Source organism: Erithacus rubecula (genome assembly GCF_903797595.1).
Source record: "Erithacus rubecula genome assembly, chromosome: 29".
Lineage (NCBI taxonomy): Eukaryota > Metazoa > Chordata > Aves > Passeriformes > Muscicapidae > Erithacus > Erithacus rubecula.
In genome coordinates this window covers 4624926-4646173 of record NC_136681.1, presented here as the reverse complement: position 1 = coordinate 4646173, position 21248 = coordinate 4624926, and the positions used below count along the sequence as shown (strand labels likewise).

The window sequence follows — 21248 nt, the reverse complement described above, 5'->3', positions numbered from 1 at the left end:
GCCTGGCCTTGGACACTTCCAGGGATGGGGCAACGTACCTCACCACCTTCACAGGAAAGAATTTTATTCTCACATGTGAATTAGACCTATTCTCTGTCAGTGTGAAGTCATTCCCCTCTGTCCTGTCACCACAGCCTCTTGTAAAACATCCTTCTCCATCTTTCTTGTAGGCTCCCTTCAGGTATTGGAAGGCTGAAATTGGGTCACCACTAGACCTTCTCTTTTTCAGGCTGAACAAACTCAGTTCTCTCAGTCTTTCAGTCTTTCCTTGTAGTTCCATCATGTTCTGTGATGGACTTATCCTGCCCAAATTTATCTACCTCATGTATTTCTTTGTTTTCACAGCACTCTGTAGGAGTGGATTCCACATTTCATTTTTATGTTGAGTAGAAAGATTATTTGGGGGGGGAGGGGGTGGGGGGTGGTTTCTTTAAATATGCTATCTCTGATTCTCCTTTTTTTTCACTTAGTGTGTTGTCTGTATCAGTCACAATTTTATGTGCTCTGTTATTGCCTTTCGTTCAGTCTTGAGTTTCTCTGCTATCGTGTGCAGTCCCTTCATGTATCCCAGAACTGCAGAGTGAGTGAAGTGGGAAGAACATCTGGCAGTCATTTGCTCCAACCCCTGCTCCAGTGAGGACACCAAAAGCAAAGGGGGCACAATCCTAATGCAATTCTGTGGTGGTACAGAGCTGCCTTCTGAACTGTCTGCCAGCTAGTACATGGGAGATTCCTTCAAGCCCCACTATAGGCAGTTTGTGCTTCCTTGTGGAATCATTAGAATATTTTATTTATTTTTGTTCAAATGAATGCCTCATTGTGCATTAAAGAGAATGGCAGCCAAGCATCCAAACAAATGTCTGGAGGCTTTATCAGGTATAAGCCTGCAGGCAAAGTTGAAGAACACTGGGCTAGCTGTGCCTAAGCATATCCAGACTCCAAGAATGGTCACTCAACAAGTTCAAGAGTCTGTACTTGAAGTATAGACTGCCAATGGCACGAGGGGCTCTGATTTGGCAGCTAGCTACACCCATGTTAATGATTTGCAGTTCCTCTGAAAGGTGTCTCCCTTATGGTCACTCAAAGCACTTGCAAAACTCTGAGTTCTTCTGAGCCCTACTGCTCTGAGCTGTGCTGTTAACTTGGAATAGTATATTCCAGTCTGGGTTTGTGAGTAACTTCTTTCTTAGATGGCTTTTAAAACTCTAGTCTCTGAGTTCATTAAGTGTCCCTATTCTTTAATGCTACTGGTTTTTATTCCAGCCCTTTATTTGGAGCATCTGTAACACTGCATAAGGCTGCCTGGAACAGAGAAAGAAAAATAGATAACTGAAGTCTCACAAATTCCCCTTCACTTGCTTCTCACTGTGCAGAAAAAGAAAGAACACAGTGCCTGATGCATAAGTCAGCAAATAGGTTAGCAGGTTAAAAGCAGCAGTGACAAAATAAAAAGCTTTCCAAGAGACTTCTAGGCTCAACAGCCTGGTTTACATACCCAGAGCTGGTGTGCTCTGTTCCTTTTTCCCAGAGCAAACAGGAATTTTGCTTTTTAGCATCTAAGGCATCTCAACGGCATTCCCACAGTGTCCTCTGAAGCATGCATGCAGAGCTTGGCCAGCCTCAGGGTCTCACTCAGGGTTCCAGGGTATTTGGCTGCTGCTGCTGCCCTGTGCTCGCTCTGCTCGGGCTGTGGGGAGTTCAGAGGTGGGATCAGGGAGGAGGAGGAGGCTCTGCCCTGGATGACGCAGGGAAAGGAGAATGCCAGTGCCAAAGGCTGGGGTGCAACACAGCCATCCCTGGTACCAGTGTGCAGACCCTGGCACGGGATGGGGGTCTGGACTCTGAAATATGACCCTGCTTCAACCTTGGCACCTTCCTTGAAAGGAAGGACCTGAGCAAAGGCTCGGACGCCCTTGCTGCTCGCATGAGGAGCTCAGGGTGCTCCTGGCACTGGGCACTCGATGCCCAGACTGGTGGGAAATGAGGCTGTTGCATAAAGTAGAACTTGGTGTCATTTCTGAGTTCCCTGTTTTAAAAAATTAAGAAATTCCACAGAAAGAATTGCAAACTAGCAGAGAGCTGATTTAGGATGGAAAGCCCAGCATCTAGAAGTGAGGTGCTCCAGTGTGTTATGGTTAATTTTGATGACTGCTTCCTGTGTGCCTGCTGAACAAAGGTAACGTTTCCTCAGCCTCACATGGGCTGCAAAGGACTCATGTGGAGGAGGCTCAGTTAGGGAGATAGTTCCATTGTGCTCCCAGCTCCCTTCTGTCTGTGGAGCATTTTAACTCTGCAGCTTCTATTTAATTTTGTGATTTTTTTTTCATAGACATTGACAGAACATTGCTATAAAAAGATGTGCAGCTGTATCTAGACTTGAGTGTATTATTTATCGATGTTGGTAAAATACACAAAACTAAAGCTGTACTAGGAAACACATTGTAAAATTTTATAATTTCCTATTCTTTATATTTTATTAGGACCTTCTCTGTGTTATCAATCATCATATTCTTTTAGAACTGTATGATACTCCAGTCTGTTTTTCTGATTTTAGCACATTCCTTGGTCTATAGATGAAGCAACAGAACTGGGGAAATTTCAAAGGGAAGAGAAATAAAGGGGAAAAAAATGTAAGAATACTTACTCTATCAAGAAAGTGACCCACAGTGTCTTACAATTAAGCATGCATTTCAGCTTCTTGCCAGTCTAAATATCCTGTGACTGTTGGATAGTTGCTGAGGAATGAACATTAATCCCTGCTTTGCCATCTCTTGATGCTAAGGGACCATTACTGCCTAGAATTTGGGGAGCTGGTTCCAGAAAAGTGCAGCATATGCAGAGCTTCCACCAGTGCAGATAGTCTTCCCATGGGTGATTTGCCCATGGGTTTGCACCTAGGCAGTGTTTTTTCCACTGAACAAGAACTAAGCTGATAAAGGCTCCAATAAAGACTAGGAGTGTGAGATTTTGCTCAGAAGTGCCTGAACTGCAGCTGCAGTGGCTGCAGTGGGGTCCCATTTGAAGAGCCCACCCTAAAACCCCCATCCTGGTTTTATCCTGGCCCCCTTCCACACTAGTGTGGAATTGTTTGTGCTTTTGGAAGGCAGCTGCAGGTGAAATGTAGGGCTGTATGTCGAGAAGGGATGGCTGACTCTCTAGGAGTCTTGCCTAGGAGCCCTCAGCATGTTTGAGCTCTGGTGGAGCCTGGCTGGGCAGATCTGGTAGCTTGGGTTTACTTTGCTGCTGCTGTGTGAAGAGCAGAGCGAACCCTTCATTTCTGTCTCCTGTTCACAGCTCAGATCCCTCCCCTCCTCTTGCTGCTCACTCAGCGGGGAGGTGCGGGGTGGGAAGGACGCTGCTGAGCTGCACTTTGCTCCAGCCCTTGGCACATCCTTTGCAGCATCGGCGGTTTTCTGAGCAGAGAGGATGCCTGCCTGCCTGCTGAGCGATGCAGCCCTTCCCTGGTGCTCCCTTGGAGAGAAGATGGAATCGGAGCCCAGGGAGTGAGGAGTGATGCGGCTGCTGCACCGAGACTGACTGTAAGGAGGAGAATTGGAGAGGCTGCCTCAGCAGCACTGCAGTGCTGAAGCCCCTGCCTGAATCCATGCAGGTTCTGTTCTTTAGGCATTGCTACAGAGACCTCGGGAGTCAAATGAAATGCATCAGCCTCCTTTTTCACTGCTTCTCTGTTGTCATCATGCATTAATTGCTGACAGTTATTTTCCTTCCTGTGGCTGACTGCCTGCATCTCTTCTTATACTGCAGGAGAAACTGAGGGAGAGAGCACAGCACCAATCCAGTGTCCTGTCCCACAAGAAGGCTTCTGCATGATGTGCCTGCACAGCCAGGGGCTGCTGCAATGGTGCATAGAGTCTCTGGAACCTCTGGATTTGGGATTATTAATGGTTTATAAAGGTGTCCCAGATTGCATCTAGCAACTACCTGGAGACATTGACTGTCCTTTGGGGCTTACTGACTGCTTTCAATTTTCCTCTCGTTACTGCTTTCACACTCGTCTGGGTCGACAGCCTTTGAGTGAGGGGAAGGTACTTCCTTGGCCAGGAATCAGAGGGTGCTGCACGGAAAGTGCAGCTGTGAGCTCTGGAGGGGACTGCAGTCTGACCAGCCATGGCTCAAGCAGCTAAGCAGCTGAAGAAAATCAAAGATATTGAGGCTCAGGCTCTGCAGGAGCAGAAGGAGAAGGAAGAATCCAATCGCAAGCGCAGAAACCGTTCTCGGGACCGGAAGAAAAAGGTCGGTGCCATGGGGGCTCGCAGCCCTGTACCCAGTGCTGGGGCTGTGACAGCGATGCTGCTTGTGTTTGGGGGCATTGGAAGGTGGGGAGAGAATGGCAGGGGGGCAGCCTGGTCCCTGTATGAGCCTGTGAGCAGTCAGCACCAGAAACAGTCTGTCAAACAGAGGACAACTCTTGGGACCAGAAACCTGCTGTTTACCCCGACAGCTTGCAGAGAGCCAGGGCAGGGAGGAAGGGGGCATGAGTATGAAAAAAGCCTAATGAAGGGGAAAGGGAACTGAGGGGTTTATCAAGGAAGGTTAATAGACTCACTCAGCCCAGTAACAGATTTGATCTCTAAGATGAAATTGCTGGTTTCTAGCTTACTTCAGTTTCCCACAATCACTTTTTGTGTTCAGAGCTTAAGGACAAGAGAATCCCATCCCTTTTTCTAGTGAAGGACTAGTTTTGATGTCCACTCCATCCCCTGCTTCATCTGCACCAGAGTGCTGAAGGCAGGGCATAGCAGGAGCAGAGCCCTAACAGAGCAGGTATCTTTGTGCAGAGGTCAGTGGGTCCTGCTGCTCCTGGGCCAGGCTGGATTTGTGCATGGGACGTGGGTCATCCTTCCCTGCATGCTGGAGCCTGGGCTCTGCCAGCTCTTTCGAGCTGTAGCTCCTCTCTGGAAAGTCACTGCCAGTTTTTTCTTGCTGCCAGCTTCCTGCACAAGTGGGCATATTGCTAAGATAGCTTTGCTGTCTCTTGCAGACCTCTTGAATCTGAATCTTCTTCTCACAGCAGGGTCTGAGGGTCTATCTGCTATGCACCGGTGCAGAAAGGCAGGTGAGGAGAGAGGTGAAACCAAGGATAATCAAGGATACATCCCATAGGAGGTTATGATACAGGAATTCCTAGGTGGGCTTCTCCTCTGTCTCTACCCAAAGAGTTGGAGACTTCCACGTGCCCCTGTGAGCAGGAGCCTCACAGCAGAGCTCTGCTCTTGGAACATCCTGGTAGCTGGGCCCTGAGAGTACTGAGGAGTATCTTGCTTTTCTTCAAGCTGGGCCAGGACAGCCTGGGAGAGGTCTGTGTCCACAGAGAGCAGCTCGCCAAGGGGAGATCAGTGGGCACATGAGGAGAGATGTGAGGTCTGCAGGCAGCAGCAGCTGGGGAGTTCAGTGTGGGGGTCATTCCACTGCCATTGTGTCGGATGCCTCTTTCTGCAGTGATAAAAACTGCTCGGTGCCTGCAGCTCCATGGTTGCTCCCTGCAGGGTCTCTTGTACTGGAAGCTGGAGGAGCAGCTTGCCTCTCACTGCCAGAAGGCTTTAAAGGGGATCTGATGTGAAGAAGCCCAAACCAGGACATTTTTCTATTGGGCCAGCTGTCTCTTGTTAGCCCCTGTCCCAAAGCCTCAGCATCTCTAGTGACAGTGTCCTTCCTTGCAATCTCCTCAGAGGCAAGCGCAGGCCTACCAGGATGTGCTGGAATCTCTCATGTTTTGCTGCAGCAGTTGTGGGGGTTTGGTTTGCCTTGGTCAGTGCCTGCTAGTGCCCTGTGAGCCTGCGTGGGACTCGTGTTGCGTCCCTGCCAAAGGCCCTTGCCCTGGCTGTTGGAATGAACTGAAACCACTTTGGTGCCACTGGCTCCTCCTGCTCCTTTGCCAGTGCCTGCCAGCTGCATCTTGCTCTGTACACAGACACAGCAGAGGCTGTTCATTCCCTTGATGTTTGTTCAGTGCAGGGTATCGGGATCTTGATATCTGGTTGAGCCCACCAAGGATAGCTGCAATGAAAGTTAGTAGAGGCATGACCTATGATCCAAGGAAGTCTTAGCATGACACAGAGCAGAGAAGATGGCCAGAGGGAAGGAGATGGCAGCCTCAGAAGAATTAGCTTCTCATCCCATTCCATGTGAGCTGCTGTTATGAGCTGTTACATCTTCAGTTTAGTATCCATTAGCATTTCCCGGAATTTTTGTGTGCTTGTATGTGTCCCTTGAAGTGCACAGTTGTATCCTGCAAGAACCTTGTATTCTGTGATACTTGGAGGCAGTGAGTTCTGTTATTTAATGCTGTGTTGCCCAAAAACCTTCTCCTTGGACCGTGATTGTATTTGTTGCTTTCCAGTTTCCACAGCAATTTCTTGGGTTTTGTATTAAGTGCATGCTGACTGACCTTGTATTGTCCATTTTTGTGTTCTCTACCTCTCATTTGTCTCTTGGCACAAGGACAGTCCAGGTGTGTAACCTTGTGGGTCCTCCAATATTCCTTGCCACCAGCCTTTGTAACTCAAGATGATGACAGCAGAGCTTTCACTTGTCAGGGGATGCATCAAGAATTTAAGGAACAGTGCCTTGCCTTGTCACACTCATCCATGCTCCCTGCCAAGCCCAGGCACACTTCTTTGGGCAGAGCTGCCACATGGAGCAGCCAGGCATGTCCTGAAGTGTTCCTGCCCTGTGTGCTCTGCAGCTTGTGTCACTCTCAGGATTGCCCCAGAGAACAAGTCTCAATAGTCCTGTGTGTTCCCACCTTTCATGCAAGTGCTGAACTGTGAAGACTTACCAGGGCTGTGGCTTGATGTGTTAGTGACTTCTGGTGATGCCCTGCAGACAGGAAGGTGTGACAGAGAGCAGACATGAGTGAAAGAGAGTGTGAATTAACAGAAGTTCACTCCTATCAGAAAATGTGCCAAGCATCATCTGGGTTGGCTTCTTGCTGTTCCTGCTGCAGGATCCTAGCTTCAAATATCTGTGCATTTTCCTTAGATGTGCAGTTTATAGGGGACCAGAGCTGTTCTGTCATTGCTGCAGGACTGCATGTGGAGTTTCTGATGGTGCCAACTGCACTTACAGGGAAGTAGTGATTGACAGGAAAGATATCCGTGCTTTGGATGCAGCTATATGTCTCTTTTTTGTGGTTTTAGAGGCAGTCATAGTCAAAAACACTTCCTTCCTTTCCCTGCAGATGTGGTAAGGCTGCCTCAGCAGGAAGCCCTCACTGGAAATCAGGCAGAGCCCTTCAAAGGCACAGTCCTGTCTTTGCCAGGGTCAGTGAGCAGCAGCAAAACACATTGGAAGAGTGGACAAGTGATCTTTTGACACTGTTTATGAGGCAGCTCTGTAGCTTGTAATGTGAACACAGTTACTGAGTTCTTTTTGAGTTGCCTGTGACTTATTGTAGTTATGTATTAAAGATAGAAAATAGACCAAATCCCTTGCCAGGAATTCTGGAAGCACTGGCAGAGCTCACCAAATGGGTTGTTAGAAAGGGTCCAAACTCTCCAAACTGGTGCCCAGAGCACTTGCCTTGCCCTTTGTCTCAAACACACATCTACAGGCTTGCAGCTGTACCAGGAGCCCCACAGTCAATGCTAGTGGCATTGTAACCTGACATCCTTTGACTGAGACTAATAAAAGTTAGTACTTCTATGAAAATCTTTCTTCCTATTGAAGTGTACATATTCTGGTATTAAATCCAGTCAAATATTTAGTCAAGCATAAACAGGGGCAGACACCTTCATCTGCCTCTCTACAGAGATGCAGGTTCCAGCTATGCTTCCCAGTGGGCATACAGAATTCATGGAGCAGGAGGCTGGAACCTCTAAAATGTCTATAGCAAGAATGCTCTGCAGCAAATAGCAAGAGGGCTTCAGTAACAGCAGCAGTGCCAATAACGTCCAAAGAATTTGTCAAGTGCACATGTGAAAGCATCCTCAGTCTGTGTGCAGCATACCTGGGCTACGGTATTGAACAACATAACCAAAAGCTTGAACGAAAATTCTGGTGATGATTCCTACCAGTGTTTAAATTATGAGCATGAAATATGCAGTACATCCTCTTAGTATATTCAGAGCAAGCTTTGCTTGGGCATCTAAAGAACAAATGAACAAAGCTGGCTGAGTTTACCACTATTTTGTCTTTTCTTTTTTCTTTTCTTTTCTTTTCTTTTCTTTTCTTTTCTTTTCTTTTCTTTTCTTTTCTTTTTTTTCTTTCTTTTTTTCTTTCTTTTTCTTTCTTTTCTTTTCTTTTCTTTTCTTTTCTTTTCTTTTCTTTTCTTTTCTTTTCTTTTCTTTTCTTTCTTTCTTTTCTTTTCTTTCTTTTCTTTTCTTTCTTTTTTCTTTTCTTTTCTTTTCTTTTCTTTTCTTTTCTTTCTTCTTTTCTTTTCTTTTCTTTTTCTTTTCTCTTCTCCTTTTCTTTTCTTTTCTTTTCCCTTTTCTTTCCTTTCCTTTTCTTTCCTTTTCTTTTCCCTTTTCTTTCCCTTCCTTTTCTTTCCTTTCCTTTTCTTTCCTTTTCTTTTCCCTTTTCTTTCCCTTCCTTTTCTTTCCTTTTCTTTTCTTTTCTTACCGGGGTGGAGAGGGCAAGGAAGGTACAATGAGGAACAAACTTCTTTTCTCTTTCATTTCTGTCTGCTCTCTTTGTCTTGCAATGTTCAAGGGTAAGAGTCTTTCGTCATGGATTTTTAGAGCATCTCCTATAATGCACTCTTGAATAATAAGTGATTCCTAATAAAAAATCCCTGCACAAAACTCCTTGCCAATTTTCTAGTTGATAGTTTCCTGAAAACAGTGTGCAGAGCTGCCTAAGGGCTCGTGGATCTCCACATTAGAGTCTGGCACCCATCCTTAGTGCTGGATTGCTTCTGCATGCTGCAGCAAGAAATGTTCTAGTGCTCAGGATTGCACACTGAAACACCTGCCAGTAGAGGCTGGGAGGGTGCTTTGGAGAAGGGAGACAAGAAATTTGTGAGAGTGGGTTGGAATTTTGTGGAAAAGTGAGAGCAAGGTGTTTCTGTTTGGCAGAGACAGAGCTCTTGCCCCAGCTGGAGTGAAATGGTGTGAAAGAGGTAAGGGAGGACAGAGGATTAAGTGACCCCCTTGCTATATTCAAGCATGGATAAGGGATAAATGCGGGCAATTAAATGACTGATAACAACTGTCAGAAGAAACTCCAGGCTGAGGCATGTGAGGTGACTGGGGAGAGGCAGCACTGAGATAATGTCTGTGCAGGATGCCAATGAGAACACTTTTACGTGGATTCATTTTCCCATCCTTTGGAAGCTAGGGAAATGTGGTAATAGAACAAGTCAGGAAGGGTTTGGACCAACAGCCACAATCGATAGAGGGCAATTACAGATGACTCCTTAGAAGGACAGTTAAACAGTCATGTAGGGTGACCATGCTTGTGCTTGTTGTGTGACAAGAAAAAGAGGTCACTCCAAGACTGTTCACTGAGAGGGTGTATCAGGGTGGCCTGAGCTTAGGATTCTGAGATGGAAAATCAAGACACCTTTGTCAGAATTATGCAAGAAGTACATGAGAAACTGGGGTGAGAAATCGCTGCTGGAGTGCTGCCAAAGAGCAGCCACCGGGTCTGTTCTCTGTTTGCCTGCAAATGGCTGCTTCTTTGCAGCAGCCTTCAGGTCGTGCTGGGCTTACAGAGGATGCAGAGAAAAGAGTGATGGACTAAAGCAGGCCAAAGGATTCCCAGCTGCAGGTAGCTCAGAACATCCCCATGATAACTGGACTTTCTGAGCTCCCCTGTGTCCTGCTCCCATGGATATCTGGCCATCACTGGATTAGGCTACTGCGATTCTTGCCTTCAGTTGCAGTAGATCCTGCCAGAGACATGGCGTGGCTGGCTGGCAGCCACCTGGGTCCTCAGCAGCTGCTGGGAGCTGTGCTGCTATCTTACCTGCAAGCTGGAGCTCAGCAGCAGGAGAAAGGACAGTGCTGCCTGCAGAGTGTGAGTGGCTCCGTGTCCTTTCCCCGTGATGGGCTGGGGTGAACAGGAGCGCAGTGTGGGCTTCTGGATGACAGGGATGTTGGGTAGGAGCAGAATCCCCTGCTGCAGGGATCTGCTGCTGGCAGAAAGCACTGGGGGGATGCTCTGCACTGCTGCTCTGCAGGCTCTTAAATTATTCAGGTAATAACAGCATCTGTATGTGCTTGGTGAGCCCACTGTGCTGAAATGAGCTGAGCAGTATCTGAAACCTTGTGGCATTCAGAAATCTGTTCCAGGGGCAAGTTCTTTCAGGCTGTGCCCTGTCCTCTGTGCCTGGCACCTCGGCCAGGACCTCTGCCTCAGGAGGCACAGGCTGAATGCAGGGGTGAGCCCTGCCCACAGCAAATGCTTGCAGGAGGCTGAGAGAGGACAAAGCCTTCACAAAGGTCCTGCATGTGACAGCCTGGTGGGCTCAGTCTATCCACTGTGGGAAGCACCTGCAGTGTGGTGAAGCTGAGGTTCAGAAAGCTAGATCTGAGCTCAAAGGAAAGCATATTTACAGACTGCTAAAATTAGAAGTTTGGTCTGAATTATGCTAATTTGTTTTGTCTAAGTGTGTCAAGGTTCTTCTGAAATGTGACCTCTCTGTGGTGGTCTGGAGAGGTGCAGCATCACCGGTGGTAAGGTGGAAGGATGGATCAAGGCTGGCAGAGGTTTCTGGGCTCCCTGGCCTGCTTACATCCTTCTTGCAATCCTCGCCTCCAGCTCCCAAAATGCCAGGAGGGCAGATTCTGAAAGCGCTAGCCCTGGACTGAATAGACCAGCCTTGTTAAAACCCTCCATGGGTAGAGGGCAGCTTCCTAGGTGAAGTTCCAGATGTCTCTTCTCTCTAAGGGCACTTCTCAGCATGACAGAACATCTGAAATTCACATTTTCTTTCACAAAATGATTATGTCATGTTTTGAGCCTCAACTCTGCAAGCAGCAGCAAAAATTCAAGATCCCTTTCTATTTACAAATTGGATTTTGCTGACTGGTTGAAACTTTAAGCCAGAGCCATACATCTCTGTGTAGGGGCTGCAAGTGTAGGGGACTTTGTTAAATCTATGGCTTCAAAATGTTGCATCATCAGTGAAAAATGTGCAGCAGACACAAAGCAGCAGGTATTCACTGAAGTGTCTTGGGAGGCGGAAGGAGAGAACACAGTATCAGGAGAGCATTCAGAAAACAGACGAGGTTTCTGTATTTACCCAGAGATGAGGAAGGAAGGAGAGAGCACGCGTTTGTGCAGTGTGGCCAGGCCACAGGAGCATTCCTGTCTAAGAGGAAAGTTGCTCCAGCAGGACAGCAAGCAGAAGTGAAGGCTGTGGTCTGTCACTGCTCTGTGAGGACAGCACTTTGGAGGCTTTGTAGGGTGTGTTTGTGTGCCTAGGTTGGAACTTTTACATGGGACATGTAGAGAACAGCGCGCTGAAACCCTTTACAGAATATTATATTCCTTTGCAGAATGTAAACTACGTTTGATTTTTAACCAGTATGATAATGTTTGCAAAGAAATAATAAATATTGTCACCTTCTTACAGTGTCATTTCTCCAGCAAACTAAGGTGTCCAGTTACTCTGCAGGAAATGCAGTGTGTTGAATACGTTCATGAGGCCATGCTTGGAATTAGGAATTGTGTCTTTCCCAGGATTTGCTGATTACAGCACCAAGGCATAAGATAAATACTATGAGGATATGCTGTTTGGTGGGTGTGTCAGACAGGGATTGGGTGAGTGAAACACATTCAGCTTTAACAATATACTTGCCTGTGTACTAAGCTCTTGGTTCTGTTGATCTGAATGTGGAGGGGAGTAAAAGCTCTTTCTTTGGTCTACCTGGAAATCAGCTGTATTTTGCTGCTGACTGAAGTGTGAGCCTTTACTGTATGCTATAACCATACTTACACATCTTGTAAGTTCTCACACTGCTATTTGAATCAATTATATTCTATTTAAATGCTTTCCATGGACTTGATTATAATTGTGTCCTTAAATAAGATGCTATACTTCAATAATCCAGCATTCTTGACTTGTGAATCTCTGCAAGGAGTTTCTCTTATTTTTGAGTGATTTTTTATTTTTCTCCCCTCTCTATTTCCCTTGTGGTGAATGAAAGTACTCAGACTGACAGTGGGAACATGGAATGGACTACAAGGAGGCAGTGGTGTGCTAGAGTTCTAAGAAAGATAAATCTTCCAGAATTTTGATGTTAGAGTTGCCTTTGCTGCAGTGGGGAGTGTTATAGTTCTTCCCATCTTTAATGCTGAAGGAGAAGTTGCATTTGTGGGACACTGAATTTGGCATGAAGAGGGGTGGTTCAGTGCTAGGAGATGCCTGCATGGGATCAGTATTTGTCTTTAAGGCTTTTATTCTCCATGTTTTTCATTCTTCAGCTCTTTTCCTGGCAGAATCATCTTATCTCACAGTGACAGTAGGTTTGGCCCAAGCAAGAATTGCTCAGTGGAGCGTAGCATGGCAGCTCCCTTTTCACGCAGCTTGGACGTGCCACTGCACTGATGCACAGCAATGTGCTCCTGGTAAAGAGCAGCACGATGGTCAGCAGGCTGGCCCCTTCCTGGGAGCATGAGGAAAAATGCCTCCTGTCAGCCTGCTGTCAAATGGCTGAGATTGCAGTAAGAGGAGCTGCAGTATCGCAGAGCCAAAGGATAAAATATCTGTTGCCCACCAGTATTGTATCAACAAAACTGCTTTTTAAAACTTGTGAACTCATCCCTGCCAGTGGTGAGATGTGCTTCTCAGACCTGTCAGGGAAGTCCTCCATGGCAGCAGCAGCTCGATAAGGCATAGCAAAAATGCCTTCTCTGCATTCAAAAAGTGAGGCAGCAGCATTTTCTGTCTTCTGACAGCATTTTACAGGATCAGCAGCATTGGCCTAAAGGGCCTCTCACACCATGATTTTCAGCACAGGCCCAATGAGGTGCATTTATTCTGCCTTTCCTCTATTGCCAGACAATGTGGGTAAATTGCAGATACTTGGGAACAGGAGCAGACATCTTTCCCTAATTCACTTTGCTTTAAAGTCATGCCTTAGAGCTAGGAAAGCTGTGAAGACACTTGGAGCCGCTGGTTGGGAGGCTGTGCTCACAGCTGCAGTAGTGATGCAACTTCCTCATGACGGGAGGTAAGGTTCATCACCGAGGAGGGGCCCTGCAGATTGAGAGCCTTGGTCTGAACTCACTTTTTATCTGCAGAACTGGTGTGGTTTTTGTCTATTCTGTTAGGAGTAAAGGCAGCATTCTGCCTGCAGAAAGTGCACTATAATAAGATATGAACCTGTTGTTTGCTCTTGACAGTAAAAACCTATTGTAAAACACTGAGGGGGAAAAAAAAAGAGATCAGAGGAGGAAAAGGCTTCAGAGTTTCCTTTGCTGTTCTTTGGAGATTTCTGGGGAGAAAAACAAACACCACAAATGAAGCACATAACATGATTTTTGTCCTCTTTCTGGAGCTGCAGCTGCTGCAATCAGCTCCCCACCCTCAAGCTGTCTGCTGTTTATTGCCAAGCTTTCCCAGGAGGTTGCTGGGATAATATTAGGCTTTTTTAATGACAAAAAAGTGCCTAGAAAATAGGTATCTATAATTTTTGCATTTACATTAAAAGAGGTATATGACATGCCAGTGATCTGGTTGGGAGGTGCCAAGAAACAACAAAGAATCAAAGGAATCTCTTTAAGTGCCCAACCATGAAGAAAGGACCTAATTAGGCTAATATGTTTTTTAAGACAAGAGTGAATAAACACGCATGCAAACATGTTTGGAGGATGCTATGCCTCTGAAGAGGCACTAAGGGCTGCAATAAAGTAGGAGGATAGAGTAAAATGCTGCAGGCTTCCAGCAGGTCCTTGTTCCAAACCATGTCAGCAGATAACACAGCAAAGCAGCCGTAATAGAACTGCTCCTGTCACACACCTGCCACAGTGGGCATCCTGGCCAAAATGCTTTCTCAGCCTCTGCCTGCTGGCAGGTGAAAATGGCTTGCCTTTTCTGTTGAAAAGAACATGAAGAAGTCAAAAGAGGAAATAATAGGATTTCTTTACTGTTTAATTCCATTGACAGACAAGCGCAGCTTTAGCAGTCCCTGTAAAGCAGATACTTAGGCTCCTACAAGAAGTTAAGAGGAGGAAATCTAAAGTTTTAGGTTGACTTGCTTTTGTGAGCCTGATATCCAGCATCCCCTATAGCTGCTGTCAAAGATGCTATGATGCTTTTCACAATGAAGTGTTTGTGTGCATGGACTGACTCTTCTCCTCAGCAAAAATCTTAGGTAATTGTATTCTGTTTCTTTCAAGCCACTTGTTTCCCCAGCTCCTAGAGCTGTCTGTAGCATTTCTGTGCTCTGCTGAGGGCTGCCTTTCTTACCTGCCTGTGGGATCAGTAGTTTAGGAGGAGGGTGAAAGAATGCAAGGAAACTTTGCAGGTGTGGAGTAGGATGAATCTTAAAATGAAAGTGGTGGGAATGACAGAGTGCAGGACACATGTTCTCAATGTAGAAGAGAACTCCTACTCTCTGAAGTACGAGACTACTTCACGTTTCTGTGTTTCAGATTGTAAAGCAAATTTTGTCAGAAGTCTGGCAAAAATATCTCTCACATGTTTCAAATCTCTCTCTCTCTGCCCCTGCACTTCAGAACTTCTTGGCTTGCACTGAACCAGCCTGATTTGGTGGCTCAGTAAGGTAGGTGGGTGCAGGGTCAGTGTCAAGCATTTCCTGGCACTGACAGCACTGATTTTTTGCAAATCCTCAGGGAATCCTAGCACTAAATGCTACAAGAGAGTTAATTTTGTAAGGAAAGCAATTGTGCAGTCATGAGCTCAGAGGTGTCCTTGCCATGCAGGGGATCTCTGGAGAGGGGGGATCAGACCAGCTCCTCCCGTGCTTGGCACAACCTGTGTGTCATGTGGAATTGCTTCCTCCTCTCTGCTGTGATGCAATGGAAGATGGGGAGTGTGTTGTGCTGCATCTTACTTGGCTCTGCTGGCTGCTCCTCCCCTCCCAGATTCCCTATTAATGGCTCTGGGGCCAGTGCTCATAGTGCTTAGCTTCCAGCACTGATCAGATGGAGTACCAGCATCCTGCTTTTTATCATTATGGGGAAGTGGATTTTTTTTTTTTTTTTTTAAATTAATAACCCAAATCACCCTGTGAAGCGGCACTTGTGTGATGTTAAATATTAAAATCCCTTAAGTGGGTGAGCTGGGCACAGAAGCAGCAGCGTGCTGGCAGTGACGGCTGTGGCAGAAGATGAAGTGGGGCTGGACAGCGTGAACACTTTCTCCCTGGAGGGACTTCCATCTTCAGGGCAGCCAGGTGCTCTAACACACAGCTCCCCAGCTTCCAGTAGCATTTTTCACACTTTAAACATTTTGCACGCTTTGAGCAGATCTGAACATCAAAGGCTGGTGGATCCTGGCTCTGGCGTTGCCACGGCAACAGCAGCTGAGAGGATTTGGATGTTTCTGGGCTGGGGTTTTGCTGCTGGGAGTGCTGGGCAGAGCGGGGCTGCTCCTGTCCCCTCGGTGCCGCTCTGGGCTCTGCTGTGCCAGGGGATGCTCAGCAGTGCTGTGCTGCAGAGCTCTGCGCCCCAGTTGCTCACCTCAGCTCCCTCCAGTCTGGGAGAGGAGGAGGAGGGAGCCCTTCCCCTGCTGTGCCACGTGTGGAAGTAGGTCAGCTCAATTATACCCTCAGATATTCTCGTTTCTCTCTGCTGGCGCTCAGGGGAGCTGAGCATTGAGCCCTGCTTCAAGCGTTGGCTCTGTACGAGCCCAAAACGGCTTCTGTGAGCCCACCCTCGGCACGTTGGCTTCAGGTGCCTCTTCTACCCTCCTGCAGCTCCAGATATGCTGGATACAGTGGATTTTCAGGAGTGAACATAAAGCTGAGCTTTAAATACTGAGAAAATATCGCGTTGGTCTGTCTGCTATTGCAGTGTGCCGCAGCGGCACAGCCGAGGGGTTTCTGTCGATCCTCACTGAGTGAGAGTCTGTCTAGCTGTGTGTCCTGGGCAAAGCACCCCATCCTCCTCCCTGAGTGTTGTGAGACACCCCTGGGAATTGGCTGCTGCTCTGTGGATATACTCATGTGGGCCAGCGTCCGAGGGCACGGGCACATGTGGGACTCATGGGATCTGCACACAGCAGTGTCCCTGGGGATGTGCAGAGAGGCACTGGGGACAGCTGAGTGTTTGATGAAGGAGAGCAGGGCATCCTGAGCACCCTGCCTGCTCCTTGTGCTGTCACAGCAACAGGCAACCCCAGACTTGTGATCTCAGTGCTGCTGGCCACTGCATGCTAAAGGAGAAAATATTTTGTCAAACTGCCTGAAGATGACAGATCAAGATCATTTGGGTGCAGGCTGTGGTGTTTAGGAACAGTGCAGACCTCAGAGACTGGGTGGCTGAGAATAAAGGCACACTGAAAGTGTGGGGCAAGATCTGAGTTTTGCTCTCTGGCTTGATTCTCAGGAGCAGAGCAGATTTCTTTCCAAGAGAAGCAGAGTGCAGCTTGCCAGGTGGGGACTGTGCATTCATCTTTTCTCACAGGAGGTCAGTCTCTGCTGCCTCCAGGCATGCACTGCAGCCAAGTGATGGAAATCTCTTGGTCTTGAGATTCCCAAACAGGCATAGCATTTAGGCATCTCTCAGTTACCTGTAGACTTGCAGTTACAGCAGGACCAGTGGATCCAACAGGATCAATAGCTGGGGTGGGATTAACTGCAGCCTGAGAAGGGTCTTGTTACATCTTTCAGATTGGTGCCTGTCTGAATGAAAGCTGAAATCTGCGCCATGAGCAGTAATTAAGAAGTGATTTGCCCTTGGCCCATGTTGTGGGCATAATGCCAAATTCTGTGCTCCCAGATCTGGGAATGTTCAGATTCAGGCTGAATTAGGTGATGCTTTTTGCTGTCAGAAATGCCTGGTCTCTAAGAGGGGTGAGTAAACAGTGAGTGCTAATTCTATGGGTGAGATGTGTTCCACTGGATAAGACTGCTGGGTGCAGAGGCTGCTGAACAATTTTATCTGTGCTGATATCTTCTTTGCAGCCAGGATAGCACAATACTAAGCTGTAGAACAAACAATGGAATGTGAATATTCCTTTCGTTTGGGAGCTTTGCAGCTCTTTCATGTCTTCACTCTGAGAATTTGACTTCCTGCATTTTTATGCTTGAATAAGTATAAATAAGATAAATCAGTGTGATGACATTTTCAGTTGTGTACCCTGGCTTGTTCAAATGATGAGCAAAAAGAACACTTGATAAGACGTGGTGAGGTGCCAGAGGGACACATGCTATGAAGCTGTCTGTCTGCTCAGGGTGTGTGCAGGAGGGGCAAAGGGCTGCTGAAACATCTTGGTTTGGGGCTCAGGCTGCTCCCTCTCCAAGAACTAAATTGTAGTTATGCTGGTTCAAGGCAGCTATTTCTTGGAGTAAGAGAGCAGTCTGCTTCAACTCCAAAGTCATGCCTTTGGAGGCAACAGTGCACAGTTCAAGAAACACAACCTTGAGAAAATCTAATCAATTTGTATTTCTGAATTTCCTTTGGGAATCTCACAGATTAAGTAGTTCTGAACTGATTAATGACGACTAAACTGTTTCTTAGATCAGGGCTATGACAGAAAGAGATTTCTTATTTCTAATAGCTGCAGAGCTTTGCATACCAGTCCACTGGGTTTCTTTTCATTTGTTCTGTGCTTCTGCATGCTGGTTTTTAAACACATTTGGAGAAAAGTACCTTAAATTGGCTTTCCTGTCCTCCCAACAACAACAAAGGAGATAGAGAGCAAGGGCTGGCTATTTGTGTACAGTAAATCTTTGTCGCCCTCCCGCCACATCCCATTGCCCAGCCCCTCCTGGGATGGAGAAGTGAAGAGCAGATATGGGTGAGGACCCCTCATGCAGCCCTGTGGAAGCTGAGCACCAGCAGCACCTCTGGACTTGCTGTGAGGTCAGGAATCACCACGCCAGAAGCCAGAAAACCATAGGAAAGCAAAGCCTCAGCTGTGTGATGCTCTGAGGACTGCCTGCTCTGAGCTGCACCATCCACCTCAGCTCTGCAGCCTCATCCACTCCTTCCTCCCTGCATCACTGCTGCTCTCTCCCAACAGGAGAAATGGCCTGACAGTGCCACTGTTTCTCTGTGTACCTGCTGTTATCCATGGCTGGGCAGCAGGAGCAGAATTGCTAAACATTTAAATTATTCAGCTTCTGTTGTTGACTCAGCTTTAAAACTACATTGACGTTTCCTGAAATAATAGCTTGCTGACTGGAGCCTGGGAGCCTGGCTGCTCCTGGGAGCCTCAGCAGGTGACAGGAGCACAGGGAGTGTTTTCCTCTCTGAGGACAAAGGGACATGCTGGAGTAAAGTGAACCTGTGGGTGTCCATGTCCTTGTACCTAGAGGGTACTGCAAATGCTCAGGGGGAGCAGCTCCTCTCGGTGGCTGCAGCCCTGGACTCACCTGGCATCATTTCTCACGTGCCTGGGCTCAGGAGGGGCTGTGCTTCCTTTCCTGGGCAAAAGCACATACAGCTGCCTCAAAATATTAAAGCCCATTTTTGTGTTATTTATTCTTCTCCGAGGTGAGGTGTTTAAGGTTCTCTGCTGTACACATTACATTCCTCATTCCCTTAAATGAAAGGAAGAACAGCTGAGGACAGACTGGTGGCAGCCAGCAAGTGCCTGGTTCTGGGCAGTCACTTCTCTGGTTACATGGCAGATACCAAAACCGAGGAAGGACCCTTGCATTCCTTCCCAGCTACATCATCACACAGCTGAAGAGTTTCTCCAAAGGTCAGAGACAGAACTTTGTGTCCTGAGGGGAAAAAAAAAAAAAACCCAAAAAAAACCTCTTTGTAGCTGAAGGACTAGTTCTCTTCAGAGACCTCTGCCTTCTGAATTTCTGACAGAGCTTCTCTTCACCCTTGACTCTGTCTGCAGTTGCTGCTGGAATTCAACGTTCTCATCTCAGGTGTGAGCCCTGAATCAATGGCCCTGAGGCACCAGGGATGCTGAGCCTTGTCCCAGGAGCTGCCTCAGGACAGCAGAGGGAGAAATTTGCTTTCATGTGGGTATGAGAAGTGTTACAGCACCCAGGGAACAGCACTTAAGAGAATACTGAAACCCTGGCTTGCAAAAAATCCCTAAAGCCCACAGGAGTTCCCAGAGGTTGTTATTTGGTATTATTCACAGTAATTCTTGGTCACTTTTTCTCAACGTGAATTTGCTCTTTTTTAGACAATATTCCTGTTTCTTCTAGTGTAAATAACGTCCCTTTGCAGAGCCCCAGTTTAACTGTGTGTTAGCTTTTGTGAGTACAGCATGACACTGAGTCCACCTTCTGTTGTTTCTGATGATCATAAGCTCAGATGTCACTAAGGAGAAGACACAGAATAAAATTTTGGGGAATGAACAATGCAGACAATCTCAGTTCAGCATCTGGAAACAGGTAAGTATTAAGGAACTGCCTGAGATTTAGTGGGTTTTTTTAGGTGTTTTCGTGAAAATGGAAAGACCTTTGAGAATGAAAAGCTGTTCATTTATTTGAGCTGTATTTGTTGTTTTTCAAGCTCTCACAGGCTCTGATTTCTCAGACAGGGTTGTGCCCATAGTGTTGGTTTCTGCAGAACTGTCAGGATGTTCCTATTAGATATAACAGTGACAAGCTGCTAGTAAAGCAAGTTGCTCTGAGGTCTGAGTTTCCAGCACTGATATATGCAGCTCAACTGTCTACAGTCAGATGTATCTTTTGGAGATGCCTCAGGTGAGGCGGCAATTAGAGGGAGCAATGGGAAGTGTAAGGAAATTGCACTTAACAAGGGACAGCAATTAACGGAGCAAAGAGACCAGTTTTCTTACAGATGGAGCCTGCAGCAACTTCACAAACAGCCTGGGAAAGAAATGATTTTTAGTACACACTCAAGGCAAAGTGCTCTGTTCTCCCCCATCTTCAGGGAAGGTGGAAAACAGACAGGTGCCTCCCACTCACAGGATCCCCTTCACTCATGTTCCCAAAATTACCTTTACCTTTAGAGCTATAGGTATGTGACTGACAGTAATATTAAGTAATATTAGTAATTAGTATTAGGTAAAATTAGTAATATTAGGTTCTTGAGAGCTGTTTGCAGGCAGAACTCCAGGTCTTAGTGGGAAAGCAGAGAGTCTGAGGCTTGGCAAAACTTGCCAGGAGTATCCCTAAAGGTAATTCTCTGTCAGAGCAGCTCTGACCTGCAGACATGGTGTATTTAGGTGCTTTTCTCATTCCTCACCGTGGTAGAAAGGTTCTGCCTCAGTGGTGGGGACCTGGGGCAATTCCATCCTGTTGTGTCTGCCACAGCACAGTGTGGCCATCACTGCAGACTGCCCGACCAGCACAGCCCCTCCTCCCCTGCCCCTGCTGGGCTGTGGGCCACAGGGGAGTCCTGTGCCAGAGGCAAAGGTGAGTGCTGTTCCCTCCAGCACTGTGCAGGGCTCACCTGTCCCCTCTCCATCTCTGGGCTGGGCACTAGGCATCACTGCATCCCCAGAAATCTGTAGGACTAAGCCAGCCTGAGAGGCTGCAAGGTTTGCTGCCAAGGGGATTGTCCCATGCTTGAGCTTCTCTGCTCTGGGTTTGTGGAAGTCACCAGTGCCAGAGGCTGCACGAAGCAAAGCCAGCCTGAATCCCGCAGTGGGAGGGGTGAGGGAGGCAATCTCCTGGGCTCTGAAAGGCTTTTCCCTGAGCTCTGCTGGGAGGTCAGCCCAGGGGGACTGCAGGGGGCAGGTGGGGCTTTGTCAGGTGTACACTCTGCTGGTGGATGCAGGATCTGGAGAAAGTTTGCGTTGTGCTGGGGGACAGACTCTGAACGGATTCATGAGCTCTGGCTGGTAATGGCCTCTGTCAGAGTGTGGATTGTGCTTGCATTCAGGACATGGAGCTCTGAGGGAAGCAGGATCTGAGGCACTGGTGGACACTGAGTGTAGGTTCAGAGCAGCTGCACTTTTCAGAGCAAATACAGTGTGCCAGCAGTTGCAGTGCCCATCCTTTTGGCAACAAACATTTGAGCTCTACCTGAGCTGAACGTGGAGTGTCCTCTATTTCAAATATCAGAGGGAATCTAGACTGTCAATGCAGTGCTGAATCACTCTGGACAAAGGGAAAGTGTTTTCCCTGGACTGAGGTAAGGACTCGGCTTTGCTCTAATGCTAAACTTGGCCTTTTCTCAGTATAAAAACCTCAATTACTATGTAATGCAAATCA

At 47.2% G+C, this 21248-nt stretch overlaps 1 protein-coding gene across 8 annotated transcripts in view; it reads left to right on the top strand.

The window, feature by feature from the left end:
• Positions 1 to 4113: 4113 nt before the first annotated feature.
• The window catches only part of ANK1 (ankyrin 1), a gene marked incomplete at its 5' end in the record, with an annotated part of 55080 nt that continues 37945 nt past the window's right edge, over positions 4114 to 21248 (top strand). For 7 of the 8 annotated variants that reach the window (XM_079328799.1, XM_079328795.1, XM_079328806.1 and 4 more), the window contains one exon: positions 4114 to 4254. In XM_079328799.1, the coding sequence (XP_079184925.1) occupies positions 4129 to 4254 (126 nt within the window). Of the gene's footprint in view, positions 4255 to 19748; positions 19773 to 21248 lie in introns of those variants that run through there. The other variant, XM_079328801.1, reaches the window with a different exon arrangement.